The sequence below is a fragment of the Hyperolius riggenbachi genome, chromosome 6 (genome assembly GCF_040937935.1).
Source record: "Hyperolius riggenbachi isolate aHypRig1 chromosome 6, aHypRig1.pri, whole genome shotgun sequence".
NCBI lineage: Eukaryota > Metazoa > Chordata > Amphibia > Anura > Hyperoliidae > Hyperolius > Hyperolius riggenbachi.
This window is the reverse complement of record NC_090651.1, coordinates 42,754,880-42,772,968: the sequence shown is the minus strand read 5'-3', so window position 1 is coordinate 42,772,968 and position 18,089 is coordinate 42,754,880. Positions and strand designations below refer to the sequence as shown.

The 18,089-nt window shown below is 45.7% G+C and overlaps 1 protein-coding gene across 3 annotated transcripts in view; it reads left to right on the top strand.

Annotated features, from left to right (window-relative positions):
• The window catches only part of MIGA1 (mitoguardin 1), a 95,169-nt gene that overhangs the window by 631 nt on the left and 76,449 nt on the right, over positions 1–18,089 (top strand). For all 3 annotated transcript variants that reach the window (XM_068242468.1, XM_068242466.1, XM_068242467.1), the window contains exons 2-4: positions 11,714–11,846; positions 13,303–13,489; positions 15,782–15,912. In XM_068242468.1, coding sequence (XP_068098569.1) covers positions 11,742–11,846; positions 13,303–13,489; positions 15,782–15,912 — 423 coding nt within the window. In that variant the 5' untranslated portion in view covers positions 11,714–11,741. The remainder of the gene's footprint in view (positions 1–11,713; positions 11,847–13,302; positions 13,490–15,781; positions 15,913–18,089) is intronic.

Here is an 18,089-nt window from a genome sequence, read left to right as displayed (position 1 = left end):
AACAGTACTCCAATCGTAGCACCCTCTACGGGCTCTTTCACACTAGAGCACGTTTCCTGCGTTTTGACACAAAGTCAAAACTTTGCGTTAACCGTTTTGACGCACCCGGGAGATTTTAATCGTTGGGAGTCAGAGTTTTCCCGTCGGGTTGAATTAATAGCTACCACTGCTGATTGCGTCACACCGCAGCATCCAGACGACGATGCAGGCTATTCAACGCGTGCAGGAGAACAGCTCCTGCATGCGTTGTCTGATGTGAAAGAGCATTACAGGCTCTGCACCCTCTACAAGTGTGTGTGTGTGTGTGTGTATGTGCGTGCGTGTGCGCGCGCGCGCGCCTGTGTATGCTAGTCTACTGGTGTGTGTGTGTGTGTGTATGCTAGTCTAATGGTGTGTGTGTGTGTCTGTATGCTAGTCTACTGGTGTGTGTGTGTGTGCGCGCGCGCGCCTGTGTATGCTAGTCTACTGGTGTGTGTGTGTGTGTGTGTGTGTGTGTGTGTGTGTGTGTGTGTGTGTGTGTGTGTGTGTGTGTGTGTGTGTGTGTGTGTGTGTGTGTGTGTGTGTGTGTGTGTGTGTGTGTGTGTGTGTGTGTGTGTGTGTGTGTGTGTGTGTGTGTGTGTGTGTGTGCGTGTGCGCGCGCGAGCATGTGCTAGTCTACTTTAGGGGACCCAGCATAAAACCTTATCGCGTAGAATTGTGTTTGGGCAAATGGTGTGGGCGTAGTTTGCTACAACCTAGTGGAAACCTAGCGTATCGAGAGGGTGCTGTTCACCCAATCACGTTACCGGAATTTCCTTATGAGGTTTCTAGCTGGGTTCCCTAAAGTAGACTGGCGCCAAAAAGCTTTAGTTAAGGACTTGTTTTTATAAAACAAAAAATGCCAGCGTACCTGCTGCACTAAGAGCCCTTCCCCACTGGCTGCATTTCTATCCTAAAATCAGATTGGATGTGATTAGCTAGTGCTTTGTCAATCGCACAGCACTGATTATCAAGGTCAGTGCTGCGGAGCAGTGCTTTTCAGCGCTGCTAGATTTGGGCGCAGCCGGCGCCTCCATAGACTACAATAGGAAACACTCCTATTGAAGCGCTCAGTGAGTAACGTCGGCTCCGTCAGAAGACGGAGCCGAAGTTGCTTAAAAAACACAATAATTCGGCCTCCAGCAATCGCTGGAAGCCGAATTATTTAATTCCCCCACTATCCATGGCGGCCTGGAGGGGGAATAGTAATTAAAACGGCCGGGACTTGTGCAGAAGCAGGATAAGCCGTATAACAGCTGTATCCTGCGCCCAAGTCTACCGGCGCCGTTTTCAAATGTACTCCAGTGCTGTGCTCAGTTCCCACTACTGCAATTTGCCATGATCTGATTTCCTTCTCTCTCTCCCCCCCCCCCCCCCCCCTTTTCCCTGCAATTAGGATAAGAAAATTGCTTAGCAAAGGTACTACTATAGAAAAATCACAAGAAAATCAGAATGTAACGTTCAGCTGGGTGCTGGAGAAGCAATATCGCAATGTGAACCCCAATTATCGCACAGACAATCATGAACGTTAAATGGGGACAAATCATGATTGCATCATAGCGGGTTTGCAATTGTGATTGCGTGGAAAGGAGCGCTAGGTTCTTCTAATTTCATCTTCGGCTGCATACTCGCTCCCTACCCACCCAAAGTTTGAAAAAGGGACATTCTATTTTGATTTTATGATGGCACATACCATAATTACCATAAAATAATCATTTGCAGCCCCATTTGCTTAAATGGAACCTCAGCTGACAAATAGTAAACAGCTGCTTGAGAATCTCCATGGACTTTTATTAGGGCGATCTGTACATGCCACTCCACTCAGTTTATGACAGTGGCCTATTTGGCGCCAGCCTAGTTTAGGGAACCTAAGAGATAACCTCATAGGGAAATTTCACTAACGTGATTGGGTGGACAGCACCCTCTCGAACTTGTAGGTTGCAGTAAACTACGCCCACACTATTCAGGGCAATCACAATGTTTTGTGCTGAAGAGTGTGCTGTTAAATGAGAACTTCAGCCTAAACAAACATACTGTCATCAAGTTACATTAGTTATGTTAATTAAAATAGATAGGTAATATAATCTCTTACCCACCCTGTTTTAAAAGAACAGGCAAATGTTTGTGATTCATGGGGGCAGCCATCTTTGTCATGGGGGCAGCCATCTTTTTGGTTGAAAGGAGGTGACAAGGAGCAGGAGACACAGTTCCAACTGTCCTGTGTCCTGATTACCCCTCCCAGCTGCACACGCTAGGCTTCAAATGTCAAATTAAAAATGTAAAAAAAAAAAATTGCACCAAAACAGCAGAACGAGAACAACAAAATCAGAAATCCCATCATGCTTTGCACAGCATCAGGGGAAAAAAGCCCGGGCAGTTTTCTTCTGTGCAGCTAAAAATGAGGCTTGTATAAGAGAAACAAAGTTCTGACGCTGTGAAACTGTTAAAGAAACACCAAGCCTTTTCAGTGCTGCTGAGTCGATTTTTAGTCCGGAAGTTCACTTTAAGTATGAGGTCCCCTAAACTAGACTAGCACTGCGTACTCCACTTTCAAGTTGTATGTATGCTTATCGACATTATGATAAACATGGCAGAAAAGTACAGTTGTTTTTTCAGGTTGCCACTGTTTATAAATGGGCACCCTTGTTTTGAAGGAAAATAGCCTAACTTTCATTTTCCTTGTGCTGTGGTCACATGATTATGCTTACAGGAAGCGGATGACTCACTTGCATGCTGGGAGAGAATACCAGTGTAAAGAGATGGTGAAGTTTTCTCCCAGCATGCATCTGAGTTAGCCGCTTCCTGTAGGCCTGCAGCCCAAGGTAAATAAAATGTGTATTTTTCAGTTTCAAAGCAAAATCTACAGCGCAGATGTAAATGTTATTACTGTGTGCTGATGGGGGAGCCAGCGCTGGAACGAGAAGGCACAGGAAAACGGGGAAGCCCCTCCTGAGGTAAGTACCCAACAGGGGCACTTTTTTCCTTACAGGTTTTCTTGAACCTGAACCAGAGGTGAGAGTGATATGGAGGCTGTCATATTTATTTCCTCTTATGCTGGGAATACGTTAGTTTCTGCCGTGTGTTTCTCCTCTCGATCGTTTTTGCCGCTCGATTCTGCAGACGATTCTCTTCTCTTCCGCTCATTTTTCTTATCTGTTTCCATTCACTTCTATCAGAAATCTAACGGTGAAAGAATCGAAAGGGAGATCGGGGATGTCGGAAATTATCTATCGAACCAGCTAATCACTTAAAAACGAACCGTGTATTCCCAGCATTAAAGTGAACCAGAGATAAAGCACCATTATTTCACTATATATATCAGTGGGAACATTTAGAGAAAACCCCCTCCCTGCTCTCTGTTTCATTCTTCACTGCTCAGCCTGCCTGTTATCAGCCCTGATCAAATCCCAGACTGAGAATTCAGTCTGGCTTTGCTCAGGAATCATTATAGCGGAGTCATTATCGCAGAGCCAGAAGGGGCAGGCTTGGGCTTGAAAAGACATCAGAGAAGACAGACTCAGCTATAATGATTTCTGAGCAAAGCCAGACTGAATGCTCAGTCGGGGATTTTATCAGGGCTGATAACAGGCAGGCTGAGCATTTAAGAATGAGACAGAGAGCAGGATAGGTGTTTTCTCTAATGTTCCCACTGATATATATGGTGAAATACATGACGGTGCTTCGTCTCTGGTTCACTTTAAGCAATACCAGTTGCCTGGCAGCCCTGCTGGTCTATTTGGCTGCAGTAGTGCCTGAATCACACCAGAAACAAGGATGCAGCTAATCTTGTCAGTTCTGACAATAATGTAAGAAACACCTGATCTGTTGCATGCTTGTTTAGGGCCTATGGCTAAAAGTATTAGAAGCAGAGGATCAGCAGGACAGCCAGACAACTGGTATTGCTTAAAGGGCAACTGACATGAGAGAGATATGGAGGCTGTCATATTTATTTCCTTTTAAGCAATGCCAGTTACCTGGCTATCCTGCTGATCCTCTGCCTCTAATACTTTTAGCTATAGCCCCTGAACAAGCATGCAGCAGATCAGGTGTTTCTGACATTATTGTCAGATCTATCAAAATTAGCTGTATGCTTGTTTCTGCTGTGATTCTGGCACTATTGTAGCCAAATAGATCAGCAGGACAGCCAGGCAACTGGTATTGTTTAAAAGGAGATAAATATGGCAGCCACCATATCACTGTCACCTCAGTTCCCCTTTAAAAGGAAATAAGTAAGGCAGCCTCCATATGTCTGTCACCTCGGGTTATCTCTTAAGGTGCGTACACACATGCGACTATAGTCGTTTGTAACGATCGTTCCCCGATCTTTACCAACGATGATCGTTACAAAAAACGAACCACCGACTATTAAGGCAAACGACGAACGAGCCAAATCGCTACAAAAGAAAGTTCTGTCTAAGCGGATTTTCACCAACGACGATCGTTTGCAAAAGTAGTACATCGTTGGAAACGGTCGTTCGTACTAGGCTTGACATGCGCATTTCACAATTTCTCCGTAAAACTTCTCATTTTTATGCGCAGGCGCAATAGTTGCTTTACGTGATGTAACGTTCATTCTAACGATCAGATCGTTACACGCCTTTTAAAACTATCTTTACTTAGGTCGTTCTTTCATCAATTAAAAGTTCGCTCGTCGTTCTCAACGAACGATCGTTGTCGCATGTGTGTACGTAGTATTAGGATGGGTATTAGGATGGGTGCAGACATGTCTGTGTAGAAAAGCAGGCAGGCTTGTTTCTGCATTTGTGTTTTTGGATTTGGCTTTTTATGCGTTTGCATTTTTAATAATCTGCTTTTTCAACAAAAGAGAAAAAATACATTACTGGATCTATTTTTAACAAAAACGCCTGCCTTTTCGGCTCCATGGGAGAGCATTATAGGCAAATCGCATGTGATTCACAATCAGTTTGCAGGAAAGAGGAAATGGCTGTTCAATTTTAAAATGGACTTAAAATCACATTGTGAATCACACACCAATGCAATTTTTGTGCGGCCCACAGACTTGCATTAAGCAATTTTGCATATGTTTTCCACTATGCCGCGAAATGCGTGCGATTTTGATAAGTGTGCTCCCTGCCTCAAAATTCACTCAAAAATGATGCAGTTCTCATTATTGCAGTCTACCAAAACACTCCTGCACAAGTACTTTGCTTGTTAAAGGGATACTGTAGGGGGGTCGGGGGAAAATGAGTTGAACTTACCTGGGGCTTTTAACGGTCCCCCGCAGACCTCCTGTGCCCGCGCAGCCACTCACCGATGCGCCGGCCCCGCCTCAGGTTCACTTCTGGAATTTCAGACTTTAAAGTCGGAAAACCACTGCGCCTGCGTTGCCATGTCCTCAATCCCGCTGATGTCACCAGGAGCGTACTGCACAGACACAGACCATACTGGGCCTGCGCAGTAGGCTCCTGGTGACATCAGCGGGATCGAGGACACGGCAACACAGGCGCAGTGGTTTTCTGACTTTAAAGTCAGAAATTCCAGAAGTGAACCGGAGGCGGGGCCGGAGCATCGGTGAGTGGCTGCTCGGGCACAGGATGTCTGCGGGGGACCATTAGAAGCTCCGGGTAAGTTCAACTCATTTTCCCCCGACCCCCTTTCCCTCCCCCCCCCCCCCCTACAGTGTCCCTTTTTAAAATGTTTTTTTTTGTTGTTTTTTTTTAAAGGGTACCTGAAGTGAATAAAAAAATAGCTACTTACCTCATTAGTGCTCGTACAGCCCACTGTTCCAATGCTAGGTCCCCCACAAAAGTGAATCGAATAGGTTTCTTCTGGCCACGATTGCAGCCATGGTTGAGAGCGTCCAGACTGGACATGTGCAGTTAAGGTCCACACATCCGCAGTGGAAGGAAGCACATGTGCACAGAGGAGAAAAAACTGTACTTGAGCTGCCTCGTTGCACTGGGCATGCACCGACTTTACTCACACATGCCCAGTGTTATTGCTCTTGCCCAGGGCCAGATTAAATGGACTCCGAGCACCTCTCATTGGCATGCCTTTAAGACTCCGACCAGTACTGCAAAGTACTTAAAGATGCATACCTTTCTGTAATTTGTGCTCTTCTCTTTCATTGGATGTCTGAATCGCAGTTCTACACCAAATAGTTTTCATTCAATTTAAAAATTGCGGCTGCCATCTTGGCTATGTTATAACTTCGGGGTCACCCCTGTCTTCTCTGTTAGAGAAGTGCACCACTGAATGAAGCAGGTAGAGGAAGTGACGCACATGGCCATTGCAAGAGGCTCCTCCAGAGGGGTCATAGCACGACTTTGTTGGAAGTCGGCTCTTAAAGGCATGCCCATGAGAGGTGCTCAGAGTCCCTTTAAGAGAAACCCTGTGCTGGAACAGTGTGTACTCAGGCCGAGGGCCTGTCTGATGGGCTCGCTTATGCACTGTGTGGCCCAGCTTCCTGACAGTAAACTGCTGCATACATTTCTGTGCATAACCCAGCGCTGTCCCATTTTTAGTGTAATTGAATGGGGTCAGGGCTGTAATTAAGAGTGTTACAAAATGTCAATGTGTAGACAAGGCAGAAAACTAGTTACTTCTCTAAAATTCCCGGTGGTGTTAAATACTATTCCCTACTACATGCTTTGGCAGCACGGTGGCGTAGTGGTTAGCATTCCTGCCTTGTAGCACTGGGTCCCCGATTTCAAATCCCAGTCAGGGCAACATCTGCAAGGAGTTTGTATGTTCTGCCCGTTTCTGTGTGGGTTTCCTCCGGGCACTCTGGTTTCCTCCCACACCGCAAAAACATACAGATAAGTTAATTGGCTTCCCCCTAAATTGGCCCTAAACTACGATACACACACTACACAATACATACATAGACATATGACTATGGTAGGGATTAGATTGTGAGCACCTCTGAGGGACAGTTAGTGACAAGACAATATACTCTGTACAGCGCTTCGGAAGATGTTGGCGCTATATAAATAAATAAAATTCTCCATAGCAACTTGGAGCGAGAAGTAATTTGGGATCCAGGGATTGCCAGAACCTGCATTACCCTTAAAGAGGAACTCCAGCCTAAACAAACCTACTGTCATTAACCAGTTGGGCGGTATGGACGAGCTCAGCTCGTCCATCACCGCCGGAGGCTGCCGCTCAGGCCCTGCTGGGCCGATTTTCATCAAATAAAGAGCAGCACACGCAGCCGGCACTTTGCCAGCCGCGTGTGCTGCCCGATCGCCGCCGCTCTGCGGCGATCCGCCGCGAGTAGCGGCGAAAGAGGGTCCCCCCAGCCGCCTGAGCCCAGCGTAGCCGGAACAAAAAGTTCCGGCCAGCGCTAAGGGCTGGATCGGAGGCGGCTGACGTCAGGACGTCGGCTGATTTCCATGACGTCACTCCGCTCGTCGCTATGGCGACGATGTAAGCAAAACAAGGAAGGCCGCTCATTGCGGCCTTCCTTGTTTATTCTGGGCGCCGGAGGCGATCGGAAGAACGCCTCCGGAGCGCCCTCTAGTGGGCTTTCATGCAGCCAACTTTCAGTTGGCTGTATGAAATAGTTTTTTTTTTATTTAAAAAAAACCCTCCCGCAGCCGCCCTGGCGATCTTAATAGAACGCCAGGGTGGTTAAAGAGACACTGAAGCGAAAAAAAAAATATGATATAGTGAATTGGTTGTGTACTATGAATAATTACTAGAAGATTAGCAGCAAAGAAAATATTCTCATACTTTTATTTTCAGGTATATAGTGTTTTTTCTAACATTGCATCATTTTCTAATATGTGCAGATTACACAACATTCAGCATTCAAAATGAGTCTTTCAGAGCAGGCTGTGCACTAATGACCTCTCCTCTAGCAGAGGAAAAGAAAACAGTTGAGATAATAAAAGTCAGATAACAGCCCTCTCCACGGAGAGTAAGGGCCTGTACACACTGCTGCGCTTGCGTTGCGTTTTTAAAAACGCATGCGTTTTTAAAAACGCAAGGTCTTTTGAAAAAGAATGAAAATCGTGATGACTTGTACACACTGGTGCGATGCGTTTTTAAAAAAACGCAAACGCAGTGCCTGCTGCGCTTTTTTAAGCGCAGCGCATGAAAAACGCATTAAAAACGCATGCGCTTGCGTTTTTGCCTGCGTTTTTCAGAAGTCAGTATCCCAGAAGACTCTGCAATGTCCTGATTCCTGTTGAAATGTAAACTAGAAAAAAAACAAAGGATTCTTTAGCCAATCAGCAATTACAAGAAAAACGCAAACGCACAAAAAACGCAGGCAAAAGCGCATGCGTTTTTAAAACTACAGGCACTTTAAAAACGCATGCGCTTGCGTTTTTGCCTGCGTTTTTCAGTGTGTACAGGCCCTATGGCCCAGTGCACACCGAGCGGTTTTTGGAGCGATCCGCCGGCCGCATCCGCCTATAAAAACGCCTGTCTAATGTATTGCAATGGGATGGTGCACACCGGCGGTTTGCGGTTTTTGCCAAGCCGCAAACGCGCCTCCTGCTGCGCGTTTGCGGTTTTCGGAAGCGTTTCGTCCTCAATGTAAAGTATAGGAAAAACGCAAACCGCTCTGAAAAACGCTACTTCAGAGCGGTTTGCCAGGCATTTTTGTTACAGAAGCTGTTCAGTAACAGCTTTTACTGTAACAATATGTGTAATCTGCTACACAAAAACGCACCCAAAACCGCTAGGTATGTTTAGAAAACCTCTCTAAACATACCTAGAATCGCTCTGAAATCCGCTCCCAAAACCGCTAGCGTTTTGCGGATCTGCTAGCGGTTTTGGTGTGCACTGGGCCTTAATGGCTTGTTTGCATAGAGATAACAACTGGAGTTTCTTAACTCTTCCTGTACTGCAAACAATTAGACTGATGTATCTGATCTTAATGTTTTATTTCTTAGCTGTACTACACATACAAATCATAATATCATAATTTTTTTTTCGCTTCAGTGTCTCTTTAATAGTTGAAAAATGTGAAGTTCCGCTCGATGTTCCAAAAGTATCAAATTCTTTATTGATGCAGATCACACAGGTAAAAAGTTCGATAACATGTTTCAGACACACATTGGTCCTTAATCATAGCACCTTAAGTTACATTAGTTATGTTAATTAAAATAGGTAATATAATCTCTTACCCACCCTGTTTTAAAAGAACAGGCAAATGTTTGATTTCATGATGGCAGCCATCTTTTTGGTTGAAAGGAGGTGACAGGGAGCATGAGACACAGTTCCAACTGTCCTGTGTCTTGAGCACCTCTCCCAGTTGCTAGGCAATGTGAATAACAACATAGGAAATCCCATCATGCTCTACACAGCATCAGGGGAAAAAAGCCCGGACTTTTTTTCTTTGATGGGTGGAGCATAGATAAAAATACAGCTAAAAATGATCCTTTGGTAAGAAAAACAAAGTTCTGATGCTGTTAAATTGTTAAAGAAACACCAAGCCTTTTCAGTTCTGCTGAGTAGATTTTTAGTCCTGAGGATCACTTTAAGGTGGCCACACACAATACAATAAAATGAACCGGTTTTATGGCAATTCGATAAATATGATCGGATCTCTCGAAAAAATCGAAAGCTTTTTTGTAATTCGAATATTTGAAATTGTCCCATAGATGGCGCTATTCATCTCTTATTGCAGTGTTGTTCATGTAAGAAAGTGAAACAGTTGGTAGATACAGGCATTGCTCACATTTTGTCATTGCTGACTTGCTTCTGAGGATGCAGCTGCAGTGTTGATTATCTGACTATTAGAATCACCTGGAACCAGTATGTAGGTCTGGATTGTGGCTTTTGTGCATTTTCATGGGAATATTAGAGAGCTTCAGGCCTGGAACCCACTGCAAACCGCAAACGCTAAACGCAACCGCTAGCAATTTGTAACAGCGGTTTGCAAGCGGATTCATGCGCGTTTGCGGTCGCGTTTTGCAACATTGTATTTTTTTGCCCAGCGGGTGCGTAGCGTTTTGCGGTTTGCGGTTTTATCCTGATTGGTCGTGTGAATAATTTTTCATTTTGTTACATTGCGCTGCACCGCAAAACGCTAGCAGAACCGCTCAGTTTAGGTTTTGCTGAGCGTTTCCACTAGCGTTTCAATACTTTACATTGAAGCGCTAGCGCTCCCAAAATGCTGCAGGTCCTGCGTTTGCGTTTCTGAGAAACGCAAACGCTCCTGTGGAAGTTGCCCCATCCATTAACATTAGCACAGCGTTTGGGCAAACTGCTAGCGTATCGCAGTGCTGCCAAAACGCTGCTAAAAGCGCTCCTGTGGGTTCCAGCCCTCAGGGCTGCTTTCTGGTATGGAAATGATAAAAGAGGTCAGCTGTGGTAACTTAGAGTACACTGAGTTGTAGTTAAAGTGAACTTGTAGTGTGAGAGATAAGGAGGCTGCCATAGTAATTCACTTTTAACCGTTCCTGGACCTTGGTCATTGAAATCTATGCTGCGTTTGGGACCTGTCATCCCTGCCTGGGCGTAGATTTCAATAACCTCCATTTACTCTACCACCAATCGCGCCACTCTCTTATCGCTGCAGCCCACTTGCACTGCTGTCGGTATGACAACAGAGCTCCGTAAGCCGGTTAGGAGACGATTTAATTGGCTCCTGACCCTGTGATCACTGTGATTGGCTCACAGTGATCACATGGTCAGGCACCAATGAAATTGGCTTCTGACCAACTCACGGAACTCTTCTGTCATGCCGAAGGCTAAGCGAGTGGGCTGCAGCATCAGGAGAGCAGCGTGAATGGCGAGAGAGATGTGTCTGTGCGGCATGATGTCGCTGTGCCCTGTCTTCTTACCAAAAAGTCTCCAGCACTTAAAGACAACCTAAACTGTGAGGGATATGGATGTTTCCTTTTACAACAATACCAGTTGCTTGGCAGTCCTGATCTCTTTGACAGCAGTAGTGGCTGAATCACAGACCTGAAACAAGCATGCAGTTAATCCAGTCTGACTTCAGTCAGAGCACCTGATCTGCATGCTTGTTCAGGGGCGATGGCTAAAAGTATTAGAGACACAGGATCAGCAGGAGAGTCAGGCAACTAACATTATTTTAAAAGTAAAAATCCATATCCTTCTCAATTTATGTTCCCTTTAAGCGACTAGAGACTACTGGTAAGCCCTGCTGATCTCTTTGGCTGCAGTAGTGGCTGAATCGCACACCTAAAAAACAAGCATGCAGCTAATCCAGTCTGACTTCAGTCAGAAACATCTGATCTGCATGCTTGTTCAGGGCCTATGGCTAAAGGTGTCCACACAGAGCCTGTATGCAAGTTCTTACAAGATGCACAGCTCTCATGCGAGACACATCCACATTCCTCTAGCCGTGCCATTTTTTTCCCAGCACATGTGAATTGGACAAAAGGCTATTGATTTCAACTTGTTTGTTCTAAAATGTGTCTATGGACGGAAAATCTATGTTGTGGTCCGGGGACTAATGGTGAATATAAACACATCCTGCACAATTAGAGCATCAACAGTGAGACAAACACCTCTGTGCTGTCAAACTTAAGTCAAGAGATGCCCCAAACCTCATCGGGTACATCGGGGGGAGTCCACCAGCACAACCCCCCCCCCCCCCCCCCCCCCGCGCTGCTGCACTCATCATCTCAAACAATAAATAGAAATAATAATCCACTCACTCTATCAAGCTGTGAGCAGGCCGGGCAAACAAACACAGCAAAATGAGCATCTGTATTCCTGCCAGAAAGAGTTATTTCTCGTTACTCTGCAGATTGCCAGGAAGAGGATCTGGGAGATGAATGGCCTCATTAGAAGACGCAATGCCAGAGACGCAGCATCCAATCGCAGCAGCCGCCTGGCGCCTTGCAGAGTTCCCTCTGTCCTGCTACAAGTCTGTGACTCAGGTACGTTGTATGAACACATGACTGGACGCGGTGTCTTGTTTCTCAAACGCCACATGGACCTGAGCAGCACACTCTGTGCCGGCTGAACACTCAACTGCCAAAATGCAGAACCATAAGGGCCCGTTTCCACAAACCACCGTGCGTCCTGCGAGACGCCCTGCTGCACTTCCTTGTTGAGCGAGAACGCTAGCGGAATCCCGGAAGCTGTGCCATGCATGGCTATGGGATTCGCTGCCACCCCCATGAAAAAATGCTGCTGTTTCGGCCGAGTCGCTAAGGCAAGCTATGGCAAAGTTTCCCCGCGTGATTTGCTTACAAGGAAACTGCAAATTTGGCCCGATTTCTGCAGTAGTGGAAAAGGGCTCTAAGCAGGCAGGGGTGGGGCCTACTAGAAATCACAGTCTTTGAGAGTGCTTTTGGTAGCGATTGCAATTGGCCTCTTTTTTTTTTTTTTTTTTTTTTTGTGGCTTTGGGTAGTAAAATCACTGCAAAACTCTTTTAGGGCCCATTCATACTTGAGCGTTTTGCCAGCGATTTCGGCAAACCGCTCAAACACTAGTGCTTTTGAAAGCGCTTGTGTAATTAAACCCTATGGGCCCGTTCTTAATGAATCGCCCAAAAACGTGAAACGCAAACGCGTCGCTTGCAACCTTTTCAAGCGATTTCCCTGCAATCGCGTTTCAGTGCTATAGAAGCGCTAAACGCGATCGAGGGAAAATCGCGTTTAATCGCGGGAAAATCACTCCTGCAAGTTTTGCACTTTCAAGTGTGAATGGGCCCTTACTCAGTGATTTGAAAAGAGATTTTGCAGCGATCCTTTACTTTGCATTGAAGCACAATCGTGCCAGTTCACACTAGAGCGGATGCGAAATGGGCACGGTAAGTCCTGCGTCGATCACGTCCACATCGCCGCTCACCTGTCTCGCCACTGCTTAGTCCCTCGGGACACAGCCCAGAGGCGCCGGTGATTCCAAAGGGTGGCTGAAACAGCTCCTGTGGGTCCCAGCCCTAAAACTTGCATCTCTCACCCCTAAACTGTACATAAATATAAATGTATGATGTACAAACATTTGAAGGGCTTATTGCTTTTTACAGAGTACCGGTTTAAGACCAAAATCTTTGCAACGGGTCAGTCTAATTAATAACGTCAGTGAGCAGTACTCTGATAGTCTAGAACTATAGAGGGGATGATTTATCGAGACAAATGCATATAATATTGGAGCAAAACTGGAACAGTTACTCTGAGCATTCAATCAAATTCTTTCTTCTGTTTAAAATTGAAATCCTAATTGGTTGCTATGGGCCACTTTTGCTCCAGTTTTTTTACGCCACTCTGTTGATAAATCTGCCCTGCTTTGTAGACACAACTGCATATAAAAGCGATGCTAAAAGCTAATTCGTAATATCTACCGATTTTGTGTAAAGGTTTATTGATTGGTTTTGTGTTGTGCTGCAGCTGAAATCTTCCCTTGGGCTAAAGAAAATTCTGGTAGTGACGGCGCTGGGAGCTGCAGTTGGCACGGTATCTGTCGTTTTTCTGGCTCATCATTTTAAAAGAAGACGAGGAAGGAAGAAAACTGCAGCCCCGTCCCGACAGCCGTGCCAGTTACTTCTAGGACCTAAGACTGGAGCCTTAGAGAAAGGTACGGCCAAATGCCACACATTGTGTACGTCAAGAGGAACACTAAGGCCGTATTCACACTAGGAGGCACGGAGCGTATACATCTTTGTCGAGAAAACACTGATATCTTAAAGGACAACTAAAGCGAGGGATATGGAGGCTGCTATATTTATTTCCTTTTAAAAGAGAACTGTGGTGAGAGGTATATGGAGGCTGCCATATTCATTTTCTTTTAAGCAATACCAGTTGCCTGGCTGTCCTGCTGATTCTCTGCATCTAATACTTTTCGCCATAGACCTTGAACAACCATGCAGCAGATCAGGTGTTACACTTACTTGGGGCTTCTACCAGCTCCCTGCAGCCGCGCTGTGCCTGCCTCTTCATTCCATGATCCTCTGGTCCCCCACAGTGACTAATTTTTTGCTTTCAGCGACACGCCAGTTGCCGACCAACACACCGGTGCAGTCCTGGCCGTGTGCATACTCGATCACGCTCCCGCCTCTGGGATCGAGAACGTAGTCCCTGCGGGGGACTAGAGAATCGTGAAATTGGGGAGATGGGGGGTCAGGGGGCTGGTAGAAGCCCCAGATAAGTGAAACTTTTTTTTTTCAATTTTGACTTTAGGTTCCCTTTAAGCAGTACCAGTTGCCTGGCTGTCCTGCTGGTGCTCTGCCTCTAATACTTAGGCATGGGCCCTGAACAAGCATGGGGCAGATCTGGTGTTTATGACATTATTGTCAAATCTAACAAGGTTAGCAGCATTCTTGTTTCTGTTGAGTCAGACACTCCTGCGGCCCAATAGATCAGCAGGACTGCCAGACAACTGAGATTGTTTAAAAGGAAATAAATATGGCAGCCTGCATATACTTCTCACTTCAGTTGTCCTTTAAGTGCAGCTCTATACAGTGCAAGGATTAAAGAGAGTCTGAAGCGAGAATAAAACTCGCTTCAGCTCTTGTATTCAGCCGCTATCCCGCGGCTGAACGGGGGTCCCTTACCTCCCAAATCCCCTCCGTTGTTTGCGGGGATCTCTTTCTGGTGAGCCAGGGCTAATGGCCGCAGCCCTGCCTTACACGCGTCTGTCAGCGCGTATCTCCGCCTCTCGCCCGCCCCTCTGTCTTCCTTCGCTAAGGGCTCATTTCCACTATAGCGAATCCGCATGCGTTGTCCGCATGCGGATTCGCACAGCCAATACAAGTGGATGGGCCTGTTTCCACTTGTGCGTTGTGCGGAGCGTTTTTGAGTGCGGGAAAATCTGCACGGCAGAGCCGTCAGAATTCGCTCCCCACACACCGCTAAGTGAATAGCATACAATGTATCTAATAGGGAAATCGCATGCGGTTTTGGCATGCGTTTTCCCCCACGATTTCGCATAGGAGGTAATGTTAATTTACACAGGCAGTGACATGGTTAAAATCGCCCACCTACTACCCTATGTGAAATCGCGGGAAAAACGCATGCAAAATCGCACCCGCATGCGATTTCGTCTGCGGTGATTTCCCGGCGATTCCGCACAAGTGGAAATGCAGCCTAAGAGGGGCGGGGGAGAGGCGGCGATGCGCCGCTGATAGACGCGCTGAGAGGCAGGGCTGCGTCGGTTAGCCCTGCCTCCAGCAGCAGCAAAATCTATGACCAAGTTGGTCATAGTTTTTGCAAGGGGGGATTTGGGGGGTAAGGGACCCCCGTTCAGCCGTGGGATAGCGCACATTCCCCTGCTGAATATAAGCTCTGAAGCGAGTTTTATTCTCGCTTCAGAGTCTCTTTAAAAGGTACCTGAAGGGATATACATGTGTATGTACAGTCCCAATCCTACTTAGGAAGTAGCCTCTGTTCTTTTCTTCTTCTTTTTTAACACTATAAGAGCTAAAGTGGAACTAAACTCAGAACTTCCTCTCTGCTCTCATAGATTAGCCACAGCATGATAACATTTATGGAAAATCAATCTTCGTTACAGTTTATGGAAATCGTAAAAACCTAAAGTTTTTAACTTGGATTCATTATCCAGGGGGCACTGATGGGGTTAAGCCACAGTGTTTACTTATGAGCAGAAAGCCTAGACACAGCTCCTGCAGTCTATTCACAGCTACTGATGAGTTTAATTTGGATAAACAAACACAGCATGGTGAATTTCTCCAGCAGCAATATGTGGAATAAATACTTTTTAATTGTGTGGTGTGCAAGAGCTCAGGTCTGCTTTAGGAATCCAGGGCTATATCTGACACTTTCTCTCCCTGATAACCAGTTAGAGGTCATAAAACTCCTGTGTGTGGATCTGTTACTTCTTTCTGTGTGTCTTTCTGTCTCTTGCACATAGATTCTAGCTGTTCCAGCAGTAAGCAGAATCTGACTCTGTCTCTGAACTCGGGGAAGGAGAAGGGGAACCACTTACATATCAATGGAGGATTGTACAGTAATTTTTCCGGATCTGTTCAGAGCTTGTCTTCAGTAAGTCTTGAAATATACTTGCTTTGCAATTTAGAAAATCTGAAGTCAATCTGTGCTTATTGTACTGATTTCATATAAATAATGGGCATTCACCTGGCTTCTGAGCATTGCTGTTGCATTCACTGGGCCTGCCTATCATCATGATGGTCCAATCAGAGTGCTCTGGGGGTGGGAACATAAGGGGCCAACCATAAACATTAGAAGTAGCCCCATGAGCAGTAATGCAAATGTATTTATTTGCACTTTGTTTACATCCGTGAAAGCCTGTCTGCAGCCTCTGGCTCTGCTTGAGCGCTATTAAAACAGCACAGGAGGGATAGTAATTAGCGGCGCCGGGACTTGTGCAGGAGCAGGGTAAGCAATGTATCGGCTTTGCCCCGCGCCCAAATCTCCTGGTGGCTATTTCATAGGTACACCTACAGCTTGGTCTGCAAACTCCAACAGTAAAGTAAGCTAACGTGACTTTGCATAGTGAGCATAGAGCTAATGAAACTTGCACATCCCGATTCTGCTCTCAGATTTCTTCCCCAGGTGTTGGGACTATTTACACTGAGTTCCTGGTGTTTGATCAGGATGTAGGAGGAGCGAGATCAACCAAATTATAGATCAGCCAAATGCTCCACATCCTATATAGTAAAATGCCTTCGTTTTATGTGGGGTTGCTTAGACTCAGGGGCGTAACAATAGACCCTGCAAGGGTTGCAGCCGCAGGAGGGGGGGGGAGACTGACTGACAACTAAGGACACAGAGAGAAAAAGCTTTCATTTTTCTGCACTATTGTTCTAATGACTATATCTGCTCAGCTGCTGATACAAAGTTTTGAGGACAAAGATTTGTAGACAGTCCCTATTCAGTGTGCAGCAGGCTCTTGTATACAACACCCAGCCCCCAACCTCTCTTCCCCTCCCCAAGTGCTGCTGGAAGAGTCTGCAGAGCTATTTCTGCTCCACTAGAGGTCAGAGTGAGTGTAATAAGCTGAGGCTGGAAGCACACTCGTCTGTTAGTTTTCTGTATGAGTTTTCTGCTCACCATGTGTGTTTGTATGTGTGAAAACATGCACGTTTTATCACAGAAGTTAATGGAATTGATAGAGAAAATGCCCCCAGTGCTTCACTGCTGTCTATTTTTACAATGAGCCATAAATTACTTCTCTCCTATGTTGCTGGCAATTACAGCTAGTAGGAGAAATCTGGCATCACTGACAGGTTTTGGGCTAGTCCATCTCTCCATAGGGAATTCTCAGCCTGGCCTTTATTCTTTTTATAAAGACACTCCCTGAAAAAGATTTATACAAAGAAGTTGACCAGCATTCCTGCTCACCGTACACTTGTTTTTTTTTTTTTTTTATGGGCAGTTGGACGGAGCAACTGCCATTCACTAGGTGCATTTTGATAAAGAAATCCCTGTGAACCCCCCCATGAGGAGATGGGCTAGTCCAAAACCTGCCGGTTCTGTCAGATTTCTACGACCTACTCTAAGTGACAGTACCATAGGAGAAAAGTAATTTATGGCTCATTTTACTCCGGAAGAAACATACTACTTAATGTTATATTTTTACATTTATTCTAAATTTTACTATTTTCGCGACAGAGGTCCTTTAAACAGGCAGGTTCCTCCTGCTGAATAATTCCTATACTAAAGGGCTGTGTAACCTGTTGGTGACAGAGAGAAAAAGGCTTGAGAGAAAAGTGGTAATGTTCCTGGCACCATTTCTAGTGACCACTCTGCTTCACCCGGTATCACCCGGCAAGAAGTGACATCACTTCCTGACATTGAAAAGCAACACAGGGGGCTACCAGTTACTTTCAACAAGGTAGCATTATGTATCGCGTACAGGAATTGCATGGGTCTACACTTCATAATGCGCATCACCGCACTTTTTTATTGAGGGGGGGGGGGGGGGTTACAAAACGTGAACTAGAATATAATAAACCAGTATTAAAGAGAAACCATGACCAAGAATTGAACTTCATCCCAATCAGTAGCTGGTACCCTCTTTCCCTTAAGAAATCTTTACCTTTTCACAAACTGAACATCAGGGGGCTCTGTATTGCTAATATTTTGGTGAAACCCCTCCCACAGTGTGATGTCAGCAGCTCACAGCACTGAGGTGCTGACATCACACTGTGGGAGCCTTTTTGCATTATGAGAAATAATAGCTGTTTCCAACTGCAGTG